The 21534-nt window shown below is 36.8% G+C and overlaps 1 protein-coding gene across 5 annotated transcripts in view; it reads right to left on the bottom strand.

Annotated features, from left to right (window-relative positions):
• Positions 1–21534, bottom strand: part of ARHGAP15 (Rho GTPase activating protein 15) — a 331850-nt gene that overhangs the window by 121629 nt on the left and 188687 nt on the right. For all 5 annotated transcript variants that reach the window (XM_080599841.1, XM_080599840.1, XM_080599843.1 and 2 more), the window contains 2 exons: positions 15066–15188; positions 6069–6167 (listed from right to left, as the gene is read on the bottom strand). In XM_080599841.1, the coding sequence (XP_080455967.1) occupies positions 6069–6167; positions 15066–15188 (222 nt within the window). The remainder of the gene's footprint in view (positions 1–6068; positions 6168–15065; positions 15189–21534) is intronic.

Here is a 21534-nt window from a genome sequence, read left to right as displayed (position 1 = left end):
CAGGGGCCAACTGCTGTGGGAGAGTAACCCTGCAATGAGACTGAAATATAAAGCTGCCCTGTGAGCAGGATAGGTTTCCTGAGGCTGTCCTTCTCAAAGAAACCTTGCCAGAACGTGTCCTTTATGGCACCATCTGATGGGTTTGGTCTAACAGTGCTGGGAAGCAGCTCAGGAACACCGTACAGTTAGTGGAAGCTCGAGGATGGTGGTGAGCACACTCTGGTAAAACTACCCGCTATGTTCCAGCTGCCTGCGTCGGGTCCTCAGGAATGGGACTGAAGTATTCTGGAGTAACAAATACATTTAAAAGTATTGCTTAAGCTAAATACACCCTGGAGGAACAAGTCGCTGAACACAAATCTAATAATATGGAGTATCACAGCACATGCCAATAAGCTGCTAGAGGTTGTATAGAGTGGTTATTAATACAAACCTTGGCAGCACAGGCCTCTGGTCTTCTGTCATCCCCACTGCACTCCAATAACCTACTCAGTACACCAGCCCAAAATGAGTGATCCCAGCAAGGGAGTCATCAGTGTTAGGAGCTGGCTGGGATTTTTTTTAAGTCTTATGTGGTGTTTTCTTCCATTAGAAAATGAGAGAATGCAAAATGGTTTTATATACTTTTTTTTTCTTAGCTATGTAAATATATTCGCAATACTTTATATTTTTAAAACTCATTTTCTCTTTGCTTAATTCCTTAAGATAAGTGAACCCTCCCCTATGTAAACGTCCTACCAGAATACTGACTACCTTTTAAGCAGTATATGATTTAGAAGGTAATTTTTTACTATTTTCTTATATAAGTGTATATATATAGGTTCTAAAGTGCTTTTAGCTGCACTTTAGTATTTAGATTAAGAGATAAAAATGATGAAAGGGACACAACCTTCTGTCATTGGCGTGGCATTTGGGAGGTGAGGTAGTTTAAAATATCATTTCTATCTTCATTTCTCTTCATCATGATGACTGTATTTCTTTACTACATCCCATACGGTACTTTGTCTTTGTTCAAGACATTTTCTTTCCTAAACACTGAATATTCTGGGGTCTGGGACTTTGTGTGTGAGTGCACTGCTACACACGATGACATTATGACTAGTCAAGTTGGAGGTATGGACATCAAAGCCAAACTGATTATTGATTTTAGGTGCTTTGAGGTGTTGAACTCTGGACGCCTTTTAAGAAATCTGATTTTCAAGTTAAAACTTTTCTCCCAACTGTATCCTGTGAAAACTGCACAGCCGAGCTCCCAGTGCCCGGTGGTCACTCCTGAAACCTTGCTGGAGCTCCCAGCCCGACCCCAGCAGATCTCCCCCAGCCCAGGCCGAGAGCCCTGCGCTCAGGGATTTTTGTCACTGCTCTTATTTAACATGATTTGTTCACTGGGGCTCAGAGCAATGAAACCCAGTAAATAATACATTGGCCAAACAGAGAAGATAACAAAAGGAAATAGTTAAGGTACTATAATAATTTTAGCCATTCTTTTTTCAGGTCACTATAATCTGCCCAAAGATAACTAATTGTTCAAAGTAAACATTCCACTCCGACCACAAAAGGAATCCATTACACAAACATATAATTCACAGTCATTTTTAGTGGGTTGTAAACAGTTTGGAATGAGCATAAAATGGGACAAAAATCAAAGTGAGCATTTAGAAATGAAAAAGTGTTTGCTACAAAAGGTCAGTCCCTTTACTTGGCAAACTATGTAGAAAAGCCTGGGAAAATGTTGAACACACAAGCAGTAAGGGAATTTTAAAGCCAACAACCTCCCTGTTTCTTTAAACAGACATCGGAACCTATAACTGGATCCTGTCAAACAAACGACAGCAAAAAAACATAACAGCTGCTAAGAAGTAAAGTTGAAAGATAAAGTTTTCTAAGCTAAGAACCTTCTCAGAAGTGGACTAAAGGTCTTTCTTAAATCTTTAAGCAAGGTTATGGATCCCAGGGTGGCTTTTAGGCATCGAATCAAATATGTAATTTTGTGTATCATTCCTGTCAGAGCATCCTGTGCTCCAAGAAAAGCAACAGAAAACAATGTCTGCAATGTCCAGCTTAGAATGAAAACTGTACCTGTAATCACCAGCCTTGCTGCCTGCAGTGTCATTTCTCAAGTCGTTTAGGCTGATTCGAGAACACTAACTCGGATTTGGGAACAGAGGGAGAAAATGAAGGACATTTCAAAAGAGAGATGAAAGTTAAATTATATTTCCCTGGAGCAATAGTACTGTATTTCTTTACAAAATCTAAGTACACTGGATACCACCGATAGGTTTAAGATACTGACTGCTTGGGGTGTTCATTTACTCTGTTATTAGATACACGGGCAAATGATCATCCCTGGAAGAGAGTTGAATATCAGGCTGTTTTCACATGGTAAAACTTTACTATGAGAAACACTGGATGGCTTTTTGTATAGGTAGACTGATATTTTTATTTTTGTATGCGTTCTACTCATGCCTTTCGTTTATTTAAAAAAATGCAAAAAAACCGCCAGGACTTTTAAAGGGTCACGAATAACAAAATAAATAGGAGATTCAAGAAATGACTGGAAATCATATCTGCAGCACCACTGGTCTTGTAACGGGCCCCACCCTTGGCAGAGTGCACGGCATGTGGATTACAGAGCAGCGGAGGATTGTCCCAGGCTCTCCTTGCTGCACTGCTCAGCTCTGTGCGGGCTGGTGCTACCTATCGGATGGCCTCTGGGGACAAGGCATGGGGTGAAAAAGGCAGGTCAACAGATCAGAAGAACTCGGGGCCCATCCAAGGTAGGTGATGACGGCAAACCAACAGAATACACGAGGGAAAAAACAAAACAAAACAAAACATAGATACACGGTTCTGTGAAAGATTTCCCCTTCAAGTCCCTGAGAAAGTAGAAAGTGGAGACATGGTAGAAATGGTAGAAATCTTTGAGTAGCCACTGTATTTCTTAAATCTGACCATGGCATGGTACAGAATTATTCCCTTCCCAGGTCACATCAGATACACGGCTGATTTTTCTGTCAAGAATATTGCATTAAATGCCCAGGGTCCAACATGCTTTGCCAAGACACTATTGACTTTAGTGGCATAGCTCTGTACAATTAAATTCTTCAGGCAAGAATTTCATCAAAAATTGTGAATGAATAAATAATATAGGAAGAATGAAGAAAAAAAAACCAACTAAGCTTGTTATTCCCCTACCTAGGGAAAAAAAAAAAAACAAAAAAAAAAAAAACAAAGTGACAATTGCCTTGCAAGTTTACAAGAATGGAAATAGTTTTAATTACTATCTATCTAAAACTCCACTGCCAGCCCTGAAAGATGGCTGACTGAATGTATAAAGACCCTTTGCTTCCCTGTTCTATTTTAATAACTACAAAAAGAGGCTGAAAACATGGAATTCACTCTTGAACAAGTGAATCTGTGTCGGACAGATAAATATGCATTATGGAGTGAGAATTAGACCAGACCTTATAAAGCACCTCTGTCCTGAAGTGGTGAATGAGCAAACAATAGCCTAGGGGACAAACAACCAAAATCTGATCTAAGTTGCAGGAAAAAATATCAGAATAATTCCTCTGATTTCAGTGTAGATATTCATTTTAAAATAGTGTAACTAAACAGGAAATCTTGCCAACAGTTAATGACACCCTCTACATTTTTAATCTGTGGAAGAATATTACTACAGTTAGCTATTGTATGTAACGTCATCTACACAGGAAAATGTACTAATTAATATGGTTTATTCAGATCACCACTAGACTGTCTGTGCACAGTGATAACATTAAAAAAAAATCACACACAAAAAAAGAAAGAAAATCAATAGGTAAACAATAACTAAAAACATGACTTCATAAATAAGAATACAGCCGTACAGCAAAGTATGAAAGTTTTGTAAGCAACATTTAGGGTTAGGCTCCTAAGATCTTTTTTTCCTGACAATCCTTTATCTTAAATGAAGCACAAAAGTAACATCTTTGGTACAGTATGTAGATGATATATTTTCTAAATAAAAAAAAAAAAAGCAACTTCAGGAAAAAAAAAAAAGCTTTTCTACAACAGCCAATATGCCAGCTGTACTAAGTATTTAGGCCATCTTACTAAGACTATGAAAGTAAACATACAGTTTTCATTAAATGTGCCTTTCCCATAATTGGTACATAAGTATTTCCCATGACTCTGCAGTTGAGTATCTTGGCTGGAGGCGTATCTGGCCATTAAGAGGAGGGCTTCAGATCTGTTGAGTCTCAGCCATGCCGGGAGACTTGGCACCTCCACATACTGCTTCCTAATACCAACCCCGGTATAAAATGTCATCAGAAGCTTGCATAAACATTGGACTTAGCTTCACATAAATTACTGCTGTCCTGAGATAGTTTATGCCAGAACTTAGTAAAAACAACACTTTGAGTAAATAGAATGTGAGTAAATGCAAGCATCTTAATCCAAGAAAATGATAATAGAAAAACTGTATATCAAATATAAACTCATAAATACAGCGATAAAATTAAATTTTTATCTCACGCCATATGATTAGCTTTTATTTACATACTACACTAACTAAAAGGGATAGACTTTCTCCAAGTTACAGCAACTTTGAGGGAAACACATGAACAATAGCGTAATACTCCGAAGGATGGATTCCTCTGAAGAAACAGTGATATTTTCATTTTCTCCTTGTACATTTCACACAGACAATAAACATCTAATTAGGTTCCTTGGATTTTTCTATTACGGGTCTGCAGTGCAGAGACCTTTGGCCTTGCTTCTCCTGGAGGAGTGGTCAGATACCACAAATCATCTATGAAATATCTAGTGCATCTTTTGGAGAACCTGTGCTAAGATCACAACCAAGCAGTCAATTAGACATGTTCTGCATGGCGTGGCATTTTTCTACTGTAATCTCTGCCTTTTTTTTTCAAGTTCTGAATTTCTCCTTGCAATTCCTCCTCTATTAATAGTCACTTCACACATGTATCCCCTTTCTTTGTCTCTCTCTTTCATCCAGCCTCCAGCCTTCCTCCAAAAAACCAATGCTACTATCTCCCCCTACCGAACAGTCTCCAGTTTGTTAGTCTCTGACTTCCTGCCAATCATTCTGGGAATAATAATATCCCAGTGCTCTCTTTGCTGTATAATTAAAGCATGAATTTCCCAGACTTTGAAACTCCAGGGTATTTTTATTGCACCTTTCACTATAAAACCAGGTAACAATGATGGAATTAAAACAGCCTTTTCCTTTGTGGTTAACAGTCTAAATATCTTTTTATTTTCCATTGGTTCTCTTGTTCTGAGACTCCAGTATATGACAGTGACAATGGGTTCACCCAGCCTTATTCTGAAAATAAATTTTCTATCTTTTGCAAGATATATGTTTCCCCAGATCCCTGGAACAAGTTGTAAACTTGTAACAGATGGTGATGAAGCCTCACATTTTTATACAATACATTTTAAGATTCTGCATCTACCGCATGTACCTTCCAAAGAAAATGACCTTCAGTGAGAGAAGATACACTCGAAAGAAAGGAAGGCAGGCAATGGTGTTAAGCACATCTTTTTATACTATGAAAATCTTTCTTATTAAATTAATCAAAACTTTTAATGAGGATGAATACTCTTTCCAATAATCTCACAGTATCATGGCTTTTCAAAATAACAGTAAAAAATAGGTACCTGTAGACAGTTAAAAATATATATATGTGGTTGTACTAGAATAACATTAATTTTTGTTGAATACAATTCAGGACTTAGGAAAAAGTATTGGCATTACATTCACCAGAGACTTCAGGATGAAAGTTGCTGACATTTTATCGATTTTTAGCATTTACTTACCCAGAGAAAGACTAAAACAACAACATGTCAAACAAAATATAAGGAATAATCAGCACAAATGGGTTTTATTAATGTCTTACTGCATAAAGGAAATGAAGATATAGAGTGGGGTATAGTTCAGTCCGTAACTATATTATAAATTGAACTGCCTGCCTACTCTGGCAATTCAAGCAGAGTTACAAGGTTAAACTTTTGATTACTAACAAAGAAACAAAAAATAGTATGAAACATTAATAACTCACCTCTTCTTTCAACAGCTTTTATACACAGTCTTACAAACTGGGGGACTGTAGAATTCTCATGCTCACATACCAAGTGCAAATGGGAGCCAAAAATTTGATCTGCATTTGGGAAAAAATAAAGAATAAAAAAGAAAGAAAAACAACACAGGAAAATGCATTAAAGCATATTATTAGTAATATTTTATTTATTTATTTTTTTTGTCTTTTCCGAGCTTGCATATCAATTAAAAACTCAATATGGGAGATGGGCAGACAAAGTTGGAGACAAGTCCTTTCTGAGTCCTGCTGTTCACTACCTTCTGCCCTGAGAGCAGACCTCAGCACTTGGGTCCTTTCCCTGGGCCGAAGCTTCAGTTGTCATTTGTACCTTTACCTTTCTAAAGCTTGTAGTCCATGGTCTCTGAGTTTGTTTGGATGTGCCATAAACTACCATGTGGGTGCAAGGGCTTCCTTACCTTGCATCATTAGTACTTGGAGTACAATTTCATCTAATCTTTACTGGAGGTTTTAATCATCAAATTACCTGCTTGAAAAGTGGAAGGTACTAAACATCTTTTGATGAGGATAGCATATGTTACACCAAGTTTAACTCGTGATTTGTGTTTTTTCCTTGACAAATAAGCATTTAGCCCTATAATGCTACATTTTAATTTTTATGATGTTAAAGTTTTGATACACAGATTGTTCTTCTTAAAACATTGGTATAACCCAGTTAAAACCTTCAGACTACTAATTAGCTTCCTCCACCTAATTTTCACTCTATATATTTGAGAAATTACGTAAAGAGCAATCAGTAATAGGGATGTTGTCAGCTAGAATCAAAATGCATCAAACAGATGAACGAAACTATTCAATAAGAGCCAGTTAAATGCTAAAACAATAGGACTGTACTACCATCATTTATCCAAAGAGACAGTCTCCATATAGCATTTCAACAGAGTACTACACTTTGGAAATTGGAGTAGAGGCTTTCAAAAATGTTTGTAAAGACAGCTGAGGGGTGCTGGCACAAGGCTGGGCTCTGCAGAGCAGAGCCAACAAGCACACTCAGTCCTAGAGAGCCCGCAGCCCTCGAGAGTTTCTGTGGCACCAGGACACTTTCTCCACAGTCAGTTCCACCACCTCCCACCCCAATCAGTTTGAAAGGTTCTTCCTCAAAGCAGCACAACTTTTTCTCACCACCCGTCCAAATGCTGTTTGCTCTTTTTCTGCTTTGCAATGACATTAGCTTCGCCTTCCTATCATTAACCGCCGTTATTTCTTACTAAGCTTGGACTCTTTTGCAGCTTGACTGCTTTTTCTTTCCTAATACCTCAGACTAAGGAATAAGCCTGGAAACAAGACAGGGTGCACGGGATGGCAGGAGTTTTGGGCTTCTTGACATGCATCAGGGAAGCTTATTCCAGTACCTGGCAATGTGTGTGATCTGCATTCTGGTAGAGCATGTCAAAGCAAGCCTGAATTTAAGCTAGCCAGAGTTTCAGCTGCAGAAGGGATGGAGGACTGGGTTCGCAGAACTACACCAAAGAAGGTTGTGTGCATGTGTGGCGTTAAGCATTAGCGAACAGTCTGTTACATGTTTTGGGGTTATGTTTCTGACAAAGCACAGTCTGGTTACATTTTCTTCATAAAACATTTATAGCTGCCTTCAGTGGTAATTATATATACAGAGATTTATGATTAAAATGTACTAGCACTTCCTCTTTTGACATCTTAATTGTTTTTTAAAATTTTAGCAAAGACCTGTCAAATTCTTTGCATAATATGGAATGTTCTCCAATGTAAATTATGTTAAAAAGAAGTAAAAATATATCTTATTTGCTTGACAAAGACACTTGTAAACAATTTCAGGAATAAAACAGTCAAGAAACTACACCGGGTTTAGATGGCCAGTATGTGAAGAACTGAATGGAAATTAATGCAAGGATGTTCAGCAACTTCTCTTCTGTGCTATAACTGCTTTATAACCAACTTGCAGGACTTTGTAGTTACTCTTTCAATCCACAGTATGAATGCAGAATACTCACTATTCTTGGGAGAAACTTTTGAAAAGGCTGGAGACTGATTTGCAATTCTCACCTCGTCCATCACCCCTTTTCTGGATGTGGATTTTCTGGATTTGGACTTGCATCTTCTACAGCAAACAGTTTAACTTTGTTTTAAGTACTTTTCAGTTTACAGATATAGTCGCATTCTATATTTTGCAGTTAAGGTTATAAACATCTTTTCTTCAGAAAATAGGCACCGGTCATCAAAAGACACTTTGGTAAAACAATGATACAGAACGGCTTGGTTTTTTTTGGTTGTTTGTTTTGTTTTTCTCCTAGAAATTCATGAATTTTTAGAAGTACTTGATCTAATAAGTCACACAAATATTCTGAATTCTGGGTGCAAACTCCATGACTATTTCTAGTCAATTTATTTTTTCCTGGATCTGTTTCTGTACATAAACATGGGAATGGCAGGAGTTACACTGCCAAATTTACATTCAGAGGTAACAAGGATAGTTGAGCTAAACTTATTTAATATTTGTGCAGAATTTTAAAAACAAGACATTATATGAAAGTTTTTTTTTTTTACACTAGATTTATGTGTAACTAAGATATAAATATTGGTTTCTTTCTCTTTTATAGGTATATATATATATTAAATTGTATCTAAGGAGAAACTATTCAGAACATCTTTTCAAAAAATAAGAACTGCTCCCAAAGGAATAAAAGAAGCAAAAAAGCCCTTGTTTGATTTATTTGAGATAAGGCTCTTCAAAACTTCTTTTTTTATGACTTAAAAAAAAAAAAAAGGATGTACACAACACTCCTAACCTCCTGTTATGACAGTTTATGTTTCCTATCCAGCTTATTTAACTCAAATGCCTGGGAAATAGACACAATTACCACCTTATGGAATGCTACTTAACTTTAAATGCTCCCCTCTGAATAGAAATCCACTTTATCTTCTCAGAGTTATTCCAGTTTCTCAGGAATTATTTCCTCTATAGGCTCCTGAAATGCTCTTGTTTCATCATTTAAAAATTTAAACTAACAATTGTTCAGAAATATCTTTTATTAGAACAAAGGCAATTCCCATACAGTGGATTCTGTTCACAAGAGCTTGTACAAAGGAGCTGCATACTATGCCCATATACAGCTTTAATCATTCACTCTTTCAGCTGTTATCAATTTAAAACCAATGAAACTCCCACACTGAGTCCATTTGAGCAGTCAATTTTAATATCTTGGGGCATCTGTAGTTATTCTGAATTGGCTGCAAAAGCAGAACTAACAAGTTAAGCTCTAACCATAAGTCTACATCAGGCTGGTAAACCATACATCAAACACAGACAGTTAGTCAATACTGTAGTATGAAAAACCAACAAGCATTTTTAAGAAGAGCAATATATTCATAATATGTTTGGTGGTATGGTTTACATTACACATCCCTGGTATCTGTGCTTTAAACCTTCTATTTAAGATGGTGGGGTGTGTGACAGCTTTGCACATGGATATAAAATGAGACACCAGAAGAGGAGAGAATGGACATTCGCAAGTTGTATAATATAAAATGATGATTACAGCTGCAATGAATTGCTCGTTCTGGTGAGCTTCAAGTTCTCCCTGAGTCTGACAGAGCTGCTCTTTCTGAGTAGCTTTCACAGGCTGCAGCAAAGCCACTAATCCTGAGCTGCAGAAATCCAGTCTATGGGAGACAATACTTCTGGAAAAGAAACAATTAAAACAAAATCACAAAAGCCACATCCTCACTGAGAATGCCATTGTTTAACTGTTTTTGGTGTATAGGGATGAGATGTGGCCACACTGAGAAGGAATTCATATTCTAGTCTTTTTCATTAAAAAAACAGGGAAGGGAATCGCTAGCATCCTGAATTCTCGGGCAGAAGCTCAAATTCTGACACAAGAGGAGAGGGCATAATAGTGTCAAGCCCAAGTTTTTAAAAGCATGAATTATACCTACGTAATGTAATTCACTGCCTTCAAGGAGCGAATACTCGTGGAGTTAACTCTGCTACATCTGGATTTGAGCTGCTGGGCTACCAAAAGCTTTGTATCAACATCTAAGTTGTTGGTCTTCTTGGTATGTTTGAACATTGGCAGGAAAAAGGGGAAAAAAGAAGGAAAAGGCAAAATAAGAGGAATGTGCAGGGAGGGAGACAGAACAGTAGGCACCACAGCAGAGAATTCTTTTGGAGGGGGAAGGAAGGTGGTTGGAAATGCCATATTCTGAAAGGTTACTTCCCCGTGCTCCATGTGTAGACTTGAAATACCAAGTCAGACACTAAAGTGATGCTCATCACTGACTGGGGCTCCAAATAATGCCACAATGCTTTTACAGTAAGTGGGCCAGATTCTCAGCTGACTGAAGTCAGCAAGGTTGTCAATGGAGCTCCCCTGATTTATGCTAGCTGGGAGTCTTGCCAGTCCTTTTAACATGGAGATTTATTATATAACGTTGATCTGTGGTGGTCATCAATTAAAAAAAAATTACATTTGTGAGCAGTTACTGTTAAGTGGCATATGAGCTACCAGATTTGTTTCACATTCTCAGAAAAATAGAGAGTAGTGTAGACACTGGTCTCTTTTAAGAAATTATGGTGTTTTACTGGAGACAAGAGTTCATTTGAATTCAAAGAGAGTGAGGATGCTGTACTCCTTTTCAAAGCAGGTCTCAAAAATGAGATATTTTAAAATTATCTGAATGATTTCTGACCATCATGTCATGATTAGAGCAGCGTCAATGGAAACATCACTTTGTCCAGTGTTTGGCCATCGACAGGGTTTGGAAAATGTACTTCAGAAAGTCCATGTAGTGGTCAAAGAAAGAAACATCCTTGTGACCCACTGTCCCTGCAAGTCAAAGGAAACATTTCCTAACTTTTCCTAGGTTATTATGGGCACCAAAACAGTTGCTAAATTAACAATGCAGAAGAATTACAAAACACACCCAAAAATAAGTCTTAATCTAAACCTTTGGACTTCTCTTGAGCATTACACTCACTACATTAAATTACTCCAAGGTCCACTGGAACATGTGAAACAATTAGGATGTCTTCCCTTGTCTAGAAATAAAATAATTGGTGATCTTTGTGCTGTTATCTGCACAACCACCAACATATGCTCAGCCTTGTACTATAGGCTATCAAGCCAAATCACAGCTAGTTCTTTTCACCAGCAATTGAATGGCTTTTAGATTCATCTTGAAAAAGTTGTAATGGTTCCAATTTTTATGCTGTTCTGTTTTTTGCCTTAACTTACAAAATAAGTTTCATGAAGTTCCTTCAGCATCTACCCTTTGAAATAATAAAACAACAACAACAAAATCTAGGTGAGTATCTTGCCAGCTGCATTTTCCTCATTTCCCATAGCATGATTTATGTTGTTAATCATGCCTTTTTCTTTTCCTTTTCCTTTATCTTTCAACATTTGCTGAAAGAGAATTTTGTAATAGTCTATTGCCAACACAACCACCATAGCTTTAAAATCACAGTTTCATGGAAGCATTTTTTTTTTTTTCTGGACTAGAGAGGCTCAGAAATCAGGAGGTTAGCAGGGCAATATCAAGTTGAAGGTTGGCAATTCATTTGGGGCAATATTAAATCATGACAAAGCTCAAACACAAAGATCAAAGTTCAATTATAAAGTAGTTCTAAAAGAGAAGATTTATATATTATTTTTCTAGCTTATTAGTGCAGATTCTGTAAATTCTGAGAATATTTCAATTCCAAGGAACTGCCCTAGCATATAAATTTGAACACAGTTATTCTTGAAATAACACTGTTAAAATGGCAGGCCTGAAACATGCCTATTTTCTCCTTCTAGGTTTGCATGCATGTGTGGAAATACACCAACAAAAGTGTACGTATAGCCCCATAGATGTTACACAGAAATGATTCAAAATTCTTCTGTTACAAAGATATTTTGTGTAAGCAGCAGTGAGATGGAACTATGAGGGCTGACAATCTTCATGGCATTTCTCACTGGAGCATGAAAAACCCCATGAACCAGCCCATTGCAACAAGTGGGGCCAGTGTGCTTCATGTTCAGGCTTCTCATAGGAAAAAGACTAAAAAGCAAATGGGACAGTGATGACAAAAATAACTTTTTGTCATATAAATCAGCAGTTCATTCTCAGATTACCATACAACTAACTTTTACACCCTGGTCACATTCCCCTGTTTGATTACCATCCTCCTATTTCTTATTCTTCCCATTTGACAAAAGCATACTTTTTTTACTACAGATATTTCCTACATCCTACAGGAACAAAGTTTTGTTAAGAGTTAAATGACAATCACATAATTTCTAGATTTTCTGATAATACTGTTGGCAGAACAAAGTACCCCAGGAGATCAAACTGCTATTTAATTTTGAAGCCTGTATTCCCAAATTTGGTTAATGCAGAGAAATGTGTCGAGTCTTCTGGCCAAGTGTGTACACATCAGTGACTAACAGCTCACAGAACTGTGTTTAAGTGAACTTACCACCTTAAAATGTATTTACTCATGACTATAATTTACGTGTTAAATTTATTGGAGTTTTGGTTCCAATGTGACATACAATGTAAAAAATCAATATAGATTTGAGAGCTTTATAGTGCCCCTGGCAAATATGAATAGCACTTGATGAAAAGTGAAGGTTTTCACATCACCTACAGTGCCACTGCTTTGGAGTAATTAACACCACACGCTTCGTAGATATTTATATCAATTCTTCACTAGCACACAGAACAGTTCTTTGTCAGAAATTCGGTACCGAGATGTCCTGCAAGGCTTTAGACACACTTTTATTATGAGCCCCTATTTTAAGGGATTTACAATTCTGACAGAAACATTTCCCCATGGGATAAAAGTTAGTATGTGTGTTCTCAGAGCTGGAGGAATTTTGCTCTTGTAAAAATTGGTTAACATTTTTTTCCCTGAAGAAACAAGCAAATAAATAGTTTTGAGAGGTTTCTGCAATCATTTCGTTCACCTTTAGAAAAATAAATAGATGCATTTTATAATACAAAATTTGGCAGGCTTTTAATTTTTAATCTGGATGGTTGCATTTTGTGATTTAAAAATATTCTAATGCGAGCCTAAAAATTAACATTTAAAAGTGGTCTATGTATAAGCACTGCAACTGCATTTTCATAACATTTTAACAGATTAAGGGATAAACTCTGGTGAAGACAATGAAGGAACCTTATCAAATGTGCATTTCACATAGACTTACCGTAGATTGGAATTAAGCCGTGTTAACGAATCCTGCCTCATTTGCATGGCCAAAACCTAATCCTAATGAAACTGCACGGTAGATAACTAACATGTTTTCTTTATGGTAACATTAGTTTGGTAATAAAATTGTGCTGGGTACCGACACTGAGTTACTGTGCCACAAATCATGCACCTTGTTTTTCTGTAGAAGAGTATCCCAGGTAGAACCAAGCTATGTTTATGAATCAAGACCTTAATGCAAGTGTAGCCAAAACCAAATGCATCTGGCTTTCCTAGAGAGATATATTAGAGGATGGATTTGAGTTATGCTAATGAATCTGGATTTGTTAGCAGGGATCACATCTGATCCGTATGTAACACCACAGGAGATTCATCAGCCACACTTTATTAAACTAAAAAAACCCACCCCTAAATCCAGAAATTAAAAGACTATAAATTACTACTCTATTACTGTAATAACTGAAACAAACTAATATGATGCATTAAAATCCCACCCTAAACCCACAGGGTACTTCAAAGAGGCAAAACCCTTCTATGTATTGAAATCAAACACTATGAATCTTTAAGGACAGATCCTGAAAGATTTGGTGTGTGTGAAAGTGTGAACACACTCACACACATATGTGTGTATCCATGACACTTTTTAAAGCGCCTGTGGAAACTAGAAGCAGAAGCCCACCATTAAGGCACATAATGGTTTCACATATTGAAGACTTCCTTAGAGGAAGAAACACTGTGCTGAACATTTTTGCATGTATCTAAAATGTACAAAGTTAATTCATAAAATCTCCTATTTCTCTTCAGACATGGGCCCAGCTAGTGTTTAACTCTTGTGGCTGCTTCAGCTTGTGCTAGCCGGGGTCAATCTCTTGGCTCAGGACAGACAAGTTTAATACACACTAGCAACACCCTTTGCCATTTTTGACGCACCACTGGAAAGCTCACACTCCAGAGACTGACAGGGGCTGCTGGCAAAATGCCTTTTTCTAGTCAATTTGCATGTGCAGTTGTGGGTTTCACACATAATAATTTGGGAGTGCGTAAATTTTTAAAGCATCATTCCAGACAATATTTGAAAACATGGCTTTACTTGATTATTAGTGGTCAGCACGCTACTGCCTTCAAGTTAACTACCAGCTTCTTAGGAAAATACTTCTTGGATAATCTAGCAAACACTTTTTATCAAAGAAGCCATTTTTTAAGGATATATGAAAGTGATGTCTGACCAACTTAGCAAGAAACTGGAACAGGAAAAAATCACAGATTCAAAGCATTTATTATTCACTGGCACATATTTTAAATTGTTAAAAATGTATTTTGTTGGCAAGTTAGAAAAATAATGAGAAGACAGCAGAAAGTATTCCAGCCTACTCTAGAAAACAAATTAGCCAGCACAGCATCTGAAGTTCCCATTGCTTATATTAAATACCAAACTATATCAGAATTCTTTTCTTAAAAAGAAATGGAGTGGTGCAGCATGTTGATTTGCATGGTGCATGGTGAGTGTACTAAGTGGAGAGGCTCCTACCACATACACAAGAAAGCAAAAAAATTGAAGAAGCAGTCAGTTAGCACAGAGGTACAGGGAACCATATGCTGATTTTTTTCTTTACAGTTCAGCTGTCTAAATTTTCCAAGAAACAGCAACAAAACCATATCTAAGAAGTATTTGTCTAATGCACATATGTTTTTAGCTGAGAATGAAAGAGGAAAATTAATATGTCAATTTTTGCTTTTTATTCCAAAAGGTATAAAAGAGAACACACCTTTGATGAGCCCCTTTTCTTGCAATGTTTTCAAGGAGGGTCTTCGAGAGATAAACTTCTTTAATCTGCTCTTAACTCGGTTTCTGTCATTTGAGTCAGAAGCACTGTAGTTCAATCTGAAAACTAAAGGAAAACAAAATAAAAAGCTTCAGTGAAATTTTATTCTTTTTAAGTAGTAATAGTTTGCTCAAATATTCTTGGAAAACAATGGCCCAAACCACCCTAATAAAGTCATGCAGTAGGTCAGGAGTGTAGCTGGTTGGATAGTACAGAGCATCTGATTAATATTTTTGTGAATAAACGTGATGAGTTCACTCTGCTGGTTAGTCACAAAGTTGTATTATTTATTGCCTATAAGTATTTGGATGGCTACCAGTTTACTCATGAAACGTTCTGGAATCCCACAAGTTTCACATGGATGATTTTTTCAACTAAAAGTCCAGACTCGAAGTGCGCTATGCACTATTAGCTATATACTGCTCGCTATGAGAAAGGATGGATGGTTACACCACTAGTGAAGGACTGAGTTCTCTTGCCAAGATGGATTAAGCGCTATATATATATTTAATGCAGTTATAGAAAACATGGCTGCATGCCATGAAATGTGTGCAAGATGCATTAATTTATGGAAAGAAAAGTATTCCCGTCCTAATGATTATATTTTATTATATTTAGGCATTTACCAAACTGAGAAACATTTTGAGCTCAATTTATTCCTGCTCTGTGTCAAAAAAGACACAGAACCCAGCTGCAGAAAATCCCCTAGAGGAAATTTCAAAGGCATAAATTTAACTTCTTGTGTGCTGAGGTGCTTACAGGGCACCATCACAGCTAAGAAAATAGGCTGTGTTAGTAGCAAGGAGAAACTCAAGGCTGGACACTCCAGAAGAAACTGAGATGCCATATGGAGACATGCTCCAAATGTTTCGCTGAAGAAGCAGATTTTTAAAGATTGGTGACAAACCACCTGAGCCTCAGCACCCTTGGCTAACTAACCCTTGTCCTGGGCTCTCTTGCCCCAGTGCTGAGCAGGACAACAGGGCAGCCAGAGCTGTACAGCTTCCCTTGGCAAGGACCTCCACATGAGAGAGGGGTGGCTTTTGGTTTCTGAGGGGAGAACAGCTTCCCGTCTTCTCTTGAAAATTAATTAATTAATTAAAAATCCACCAGAGTATTCTCCACAAGCTGATCTAGCAAGTGTTGATCCATTGTCCCTTCTGTTGAACTTCCAAGTAGTGCCCTTCATAATGTAGCTGCAGTAACAGAGATATTCCCCCATCTCCCCTACCCTGAGTCTCCTATGATGCAGTGATCTTCCTGTAGAGGATCCAGGGGAAGAGATTTTCAAAAAGCAAATTACGATCAAAATTATTGGGCTATTTTGTAGCATGAAGTTTTGCATAAGGTATAAACAGAGCCAGAATGTTTAAAGGTGCACAATTATAAAACAATGGCAAGCTAAAATAACTGGTTAAGCAACAGTAACAGCCCTGGAATATTGTGGTTTACATTACAAATCTGATTTTAACAGCCAAACTTATAAAATGGTTTACGCTTTGCTGTTGTCAAGGGAGAAAAACTTGCCAAATTGTTCATTTTAAGTAAATAGAACATAGCCAATTAAGGAAAGCAATATTTAAACACATGCCTATGATGATCAGAGCATAGTTTGCTTCTGATTTCACTACTGATTTTAACAGAAGAGTGCTCCATTTTCCCACAGCACTAAAATGACCCCACACATACTTCCACAAACTAGTAATCACACAGGACAAATAAAAGGACACTTTACTGGAAAATACACAGCTTGGTACAATAATCCATCACTTATGAAAAATAGAATTCACATTTTTTAATGGTAGCATTCTTGGAGTGATATATCATAGAATATAAAGATTAGCATTCAATTGATGGCTGGTGCTTTTTTAACATTATAGTTGAGGACTTTTTGTTCGAAATTGAGCAATCCTTGGCAGGGACAAGCTAAAATTCCAAGTCACTTGGCTGTGCTATAAAAAGAACAACAAATGGATGTTTCTAATTCTGCATCTTAATGGTACTTTGAAACAGTGAAGTGAATTGTGTTTAGTTTTGGGACTCTCTTGTTGCTTTGGGTCATTCTGTCCATATCAATTCACATGTAGGTTTGCTTTTTCCTGACTTTCAGTGTGAAGCTTCCCAGTTCCAAATGATGCAGGAGTGAAAATATCTCTTAAGTCAGTTAAGATGCCTGCCACATTTCCCATTCTGCAGGACTCTGAAATGCCCACTTGATTTACATTTTTAGCTCTAAGAATAAGCCAAATTTGTTAAGATACTTTAACTGAAATAAACATGATCACACTGTGAATGGTAGGATGGGGAAATCTATGATTTGATAAAAGGGTAAAGATCCTCCTGCTTAGAAAGATGCATTAACCCAGCTGGAAGTTTTATACCTAAAACAGCAACTATAGTGTTAAAACTATGTCTAGATGTAGAAATAATTATTTTCATGGATGATTTTGTATGTTATACATTGTATGGTATAGCACATAGCTAAAAACAGCAGCAAAGCTAATTTTGACAATTTTCCTATTCTATTAAACATGTGAGTCACCAGAGGGAAACTCCAAACCTCCCAGAAATTCAAGGGTTTAGATAGCATGTTCCAAACCCAAGCTTAGCCAGAAATATTCTTGTTGGGATCTCATTTACAAATAGCCCTTCTCTTGCCAAACCATTCTTCTCGCGATATCCCCACATTAAAATGACTTTGCTATTATATTTAGAAATAAAAAGAGCACCAAATGTTACTTCCAAGAGACAAAAAAATATTCTGTTATAAAACTGAAAAACCACTATATATATATATATATATACATATACATATACATATATATATAGTAGTACCTTCCTTTTTAAATTTGAAGTTCTGAATTTGGCCATGAGTCTTCCATGAAAGTGAGCTGGCAAACTTCAGACAACATAAAAAAAGTGGAAAGCAGTTCCACACAGAAGAAAGACAGGATACTTAAGGGCCTAAGTACAAAATGATAGGAAATAAATCTACTGCTTGTTCTCAAATCCTCTGGCATAAACTGCATAGGTGTGCCATGTGATTGATTGCACTGAATGAACTCATATCCTCAATTCTGAAGCTATTCACATTGACAGAGTCACGTAAGTGCCTCAAAATCAACAAAGAACAGAAGCATAATTCCTGTCCCTTTACACAGATTCTTCACTTAAGTATTTTTTTATATCTTACTAATAACTTTTGAGACAGAAGAATAAAAGACATGCTTGCTCTTGCTGGGCCAGGGCATTTTTACGGTACATGTAGAGAGGAACCCAACAGCAAGTACAATATTATGCTAACTCTTCTGTTGGAAAGAGGTACAGGACACTTCAACCCAGCAGCAAAAAAACATAACATGAGCACAGGCTGGCTTTCACGTTTGGCTGGGAATTAGCTAGGACCCTTCAGATGTAAAACAAACAAACAAACAAAGAAACCATTTCTGATTACTTTGGTCACTTTATAAAGTGTTTATTTATTCCAGAGGTATTAATAGACAAATGAAAACAAAAAGCAAGCTATTTTCCTCAGGCAATTTGCTATCCACTCTAGAATTAAGGTATATTAAATCACAACAGCTTATCACATTAGGGAAGTGTCCTGCAGAACAGGTACAAAAAGAAAATAGTATAAATAGAGCATTAGAAAAAAAAACAAAAACGTATTTGTGCCTCTTGGTGTTAAATAGCATTGCAAGAAAACTGGCTGAAATAGGAAGGATAACTAGAGGCTAAATTCTCTGGAAAAAGAAAAAAAAAGAAAAAAAAACCACACACCTAAATCAAGATAATAACTGACCTGTCTTTTGGGGGGCCCTATATAAATCCCCTGAATACTTATTCAACAGCAAAAAAATCCTAAAAATATATGCAGCTTTTACACAAGAACACAGGAGGAAGGAAGGAATTAATGCATTGCCCTATGCCTCACACCATTCTGCAAAAACAGCACCATCAGAGTCAATGGAAGTTTGGTGATGTACAGACAAATTGTGAGCCTTATTTGAATGCACTACATTGTCTATATGATGCAGTGATGATAAAAATATTATAGCTTCAGCTGTAATATTTCAGCAGGCTGAAGCTGTGGCTAAAGTATTTGCAAGGTGAAGTTGCGAAAGCCTTTCTTTACAATTTTGGCATGGGCACAACTAAAAGAACCAGGAGAGACTACAACCCTTTCAGGGCAAGGATCAAAATTTTAGAGATTACTTTCTGTGAATTTAGTAGAGAAAATAAAACAGAAATCATGTACCTAGACAATATATTTCTAGCAGACTGGTTTTCCTGGGTGTGACATTCTAGGCAGAAAGTAAAATGTTTTAATATGTCCTAAACAGCGACATATTTCATTGGCAAGGTTTCCTAACTCCATGTAACACGATCTCACACTCCTTCCAACGACTTTTATTTCACTCTTAATTTACAAAACATTTATATTAAATCCCAAGGGTTACCTATGATTAATTCCTGCCAGGTACAGTATATCTGAACACTTCTAACATGTGTTGAAAGCATTGGTTTTTGAAGAACTGTCCATTAATGACTTTCTGAACTGTGACAATGGATATTGACAGTGCTTGTCAGACTAAAGCACTATTGATTGTCTCACATCATGTGTATAGCAAAACCAATTTCTCTCAAGTACCTCTTCCTAACTGAAATACATTATTATGGTGTCTATCTGTTTATTATAACACCCAAAATTATTGTACGTAATTCATTTGGAAAGGACTCATGCAGATTGAGGAGCAGCAGTGGGAGTGGGTAAGGCATTAAGAAATTCAAATAACTTCGCATTTGTTTTTTCTCTTCCACTAGTCTTGTTCTGCAGGTAAAAACATAACAACTAGTCTGGACAGAGCACTGTTCATTTTTTTAACACTCTTGAGGACTTCAAAGCCTCAGGAAGTTCTTAGTTCTTAGAAATGGAGATGACTTGTAGCATAACAACACCCATGGTTACGATTTAATAACTCTTTTTCCATGGAATAATAAAAGGGACAAGCTTGATCATTCAAAATCCAGAATACGCTGATCAAAAACCTAGACGCAACTATCTTAAAACACATGAACAGATCCATGGGTTTAATTGTGATCTCACATATCTTGAACTAACGATTTTTTAAAGTGTTTTACAGACTCATGTCCAGAGTCCTCATCAGCATCTTGCAGGACTGAATCAAAGCTGAGATGGCTAAATGGGAGGTAGAAGTAAATAGTTCTCTTCAATTTTGGATAATGAAAGTGCCAGTCTAACAGCAGTACTATCACATATGTGCAAAAAATTATTTAAAGGAGTTAATTCATTAACTAATTTCAAGGAATAGGCATGTTTAATTGCTAAGAATGTCTCATCCTCCCCAAGAAACATACAAGTAACATGCAGAGGCGTATGGCTATGCCTACATTCCAGGAGACATTGTAATTTAAAAATATAGAATGACTCATGACTTTAACTTTTATTGGACTTCATTGGAACTCAGAATTCAACGCCATTTTCATATTTTCTTGGCCTGCAGCTGAGGTAAAACTACTTGTAGTCCTTTAGGGGATGAGCAGCATGCATTATTGTCTATATAAGTGGTCAGTGTTTCAGCCAGCACCAAAGTTTTGACACTGATAAAACCAAGTCACTGCCTCCTTCCTTTTCTTTGTGATCTTCTGAGATGGAGTCAATAAAGCCTGCTCACTAGGGATAATGAATTCACTACACCTACTTTATTGAGCTAAAGACTTTTGTCAGTCATCCTATTTTATTCCTTTGGGAAGTTCCTGGGCAGGTCTCACGAGTTATCCCCACACTACAATTATTGTATCTTCTTTGCAAAAGAGCAAAATGAGAGACAAAAACATGGTTTGCTTGGAGGTACTACAAAAATGATTGGTGGGGAAAATACAGAAATCAGGCGTTACCCCCAATCCCTATGTTTATGATAAGCTTTAAAATTACAGGTTTTGTGACTACAGAGCGTAGACACGAGAACTGTGGCACCAGATGACAGACTGGGTATCACTGGCCAGGAGATGCTAGGAAGATTTTGTTTTCATGGGCACCAAAGGACCTGAAGTAATTCAAGTTTATGCTCTTAAAACAGATATTTGCCACAGCAACTATATATGCATTTGCAAATGTTTATGAAGCACGCTCAGAAATAAACAATAGGAAAAGGAAAACAGTGATTATATAGTGCAAATAATTTTGCTGTAATATGACAGCTGAACAACTTAAGTGCTCAGTATTGTCATTACACTTTGTGAAATTTGTGTGCATTAGCAGTAAAGATTCAATAAAATGACTGTATAACTCATATTTTGCGTCATGCGCTGATGCATATAAACTTAAAAAAAATTTTGTCTCTCACTAATAATAAATGGAAATAAATGAATAGTGTGTATAAAAATATCA

Source organism: Anser brachyrhynchus, assembly GCF_964034855.1.
Source record: "Anser brachyrhynchus genome assembly, chromosome: 7".
Lineage (NCBI taxonomy): Eukaryota > Metazoa > Chordata > Aves > Anseriformes > Anatidae > Anser > Anser brachyrhynchus.
This window is presented reverse-complemented; position numbering and strand designations above follow the sequence as displayed.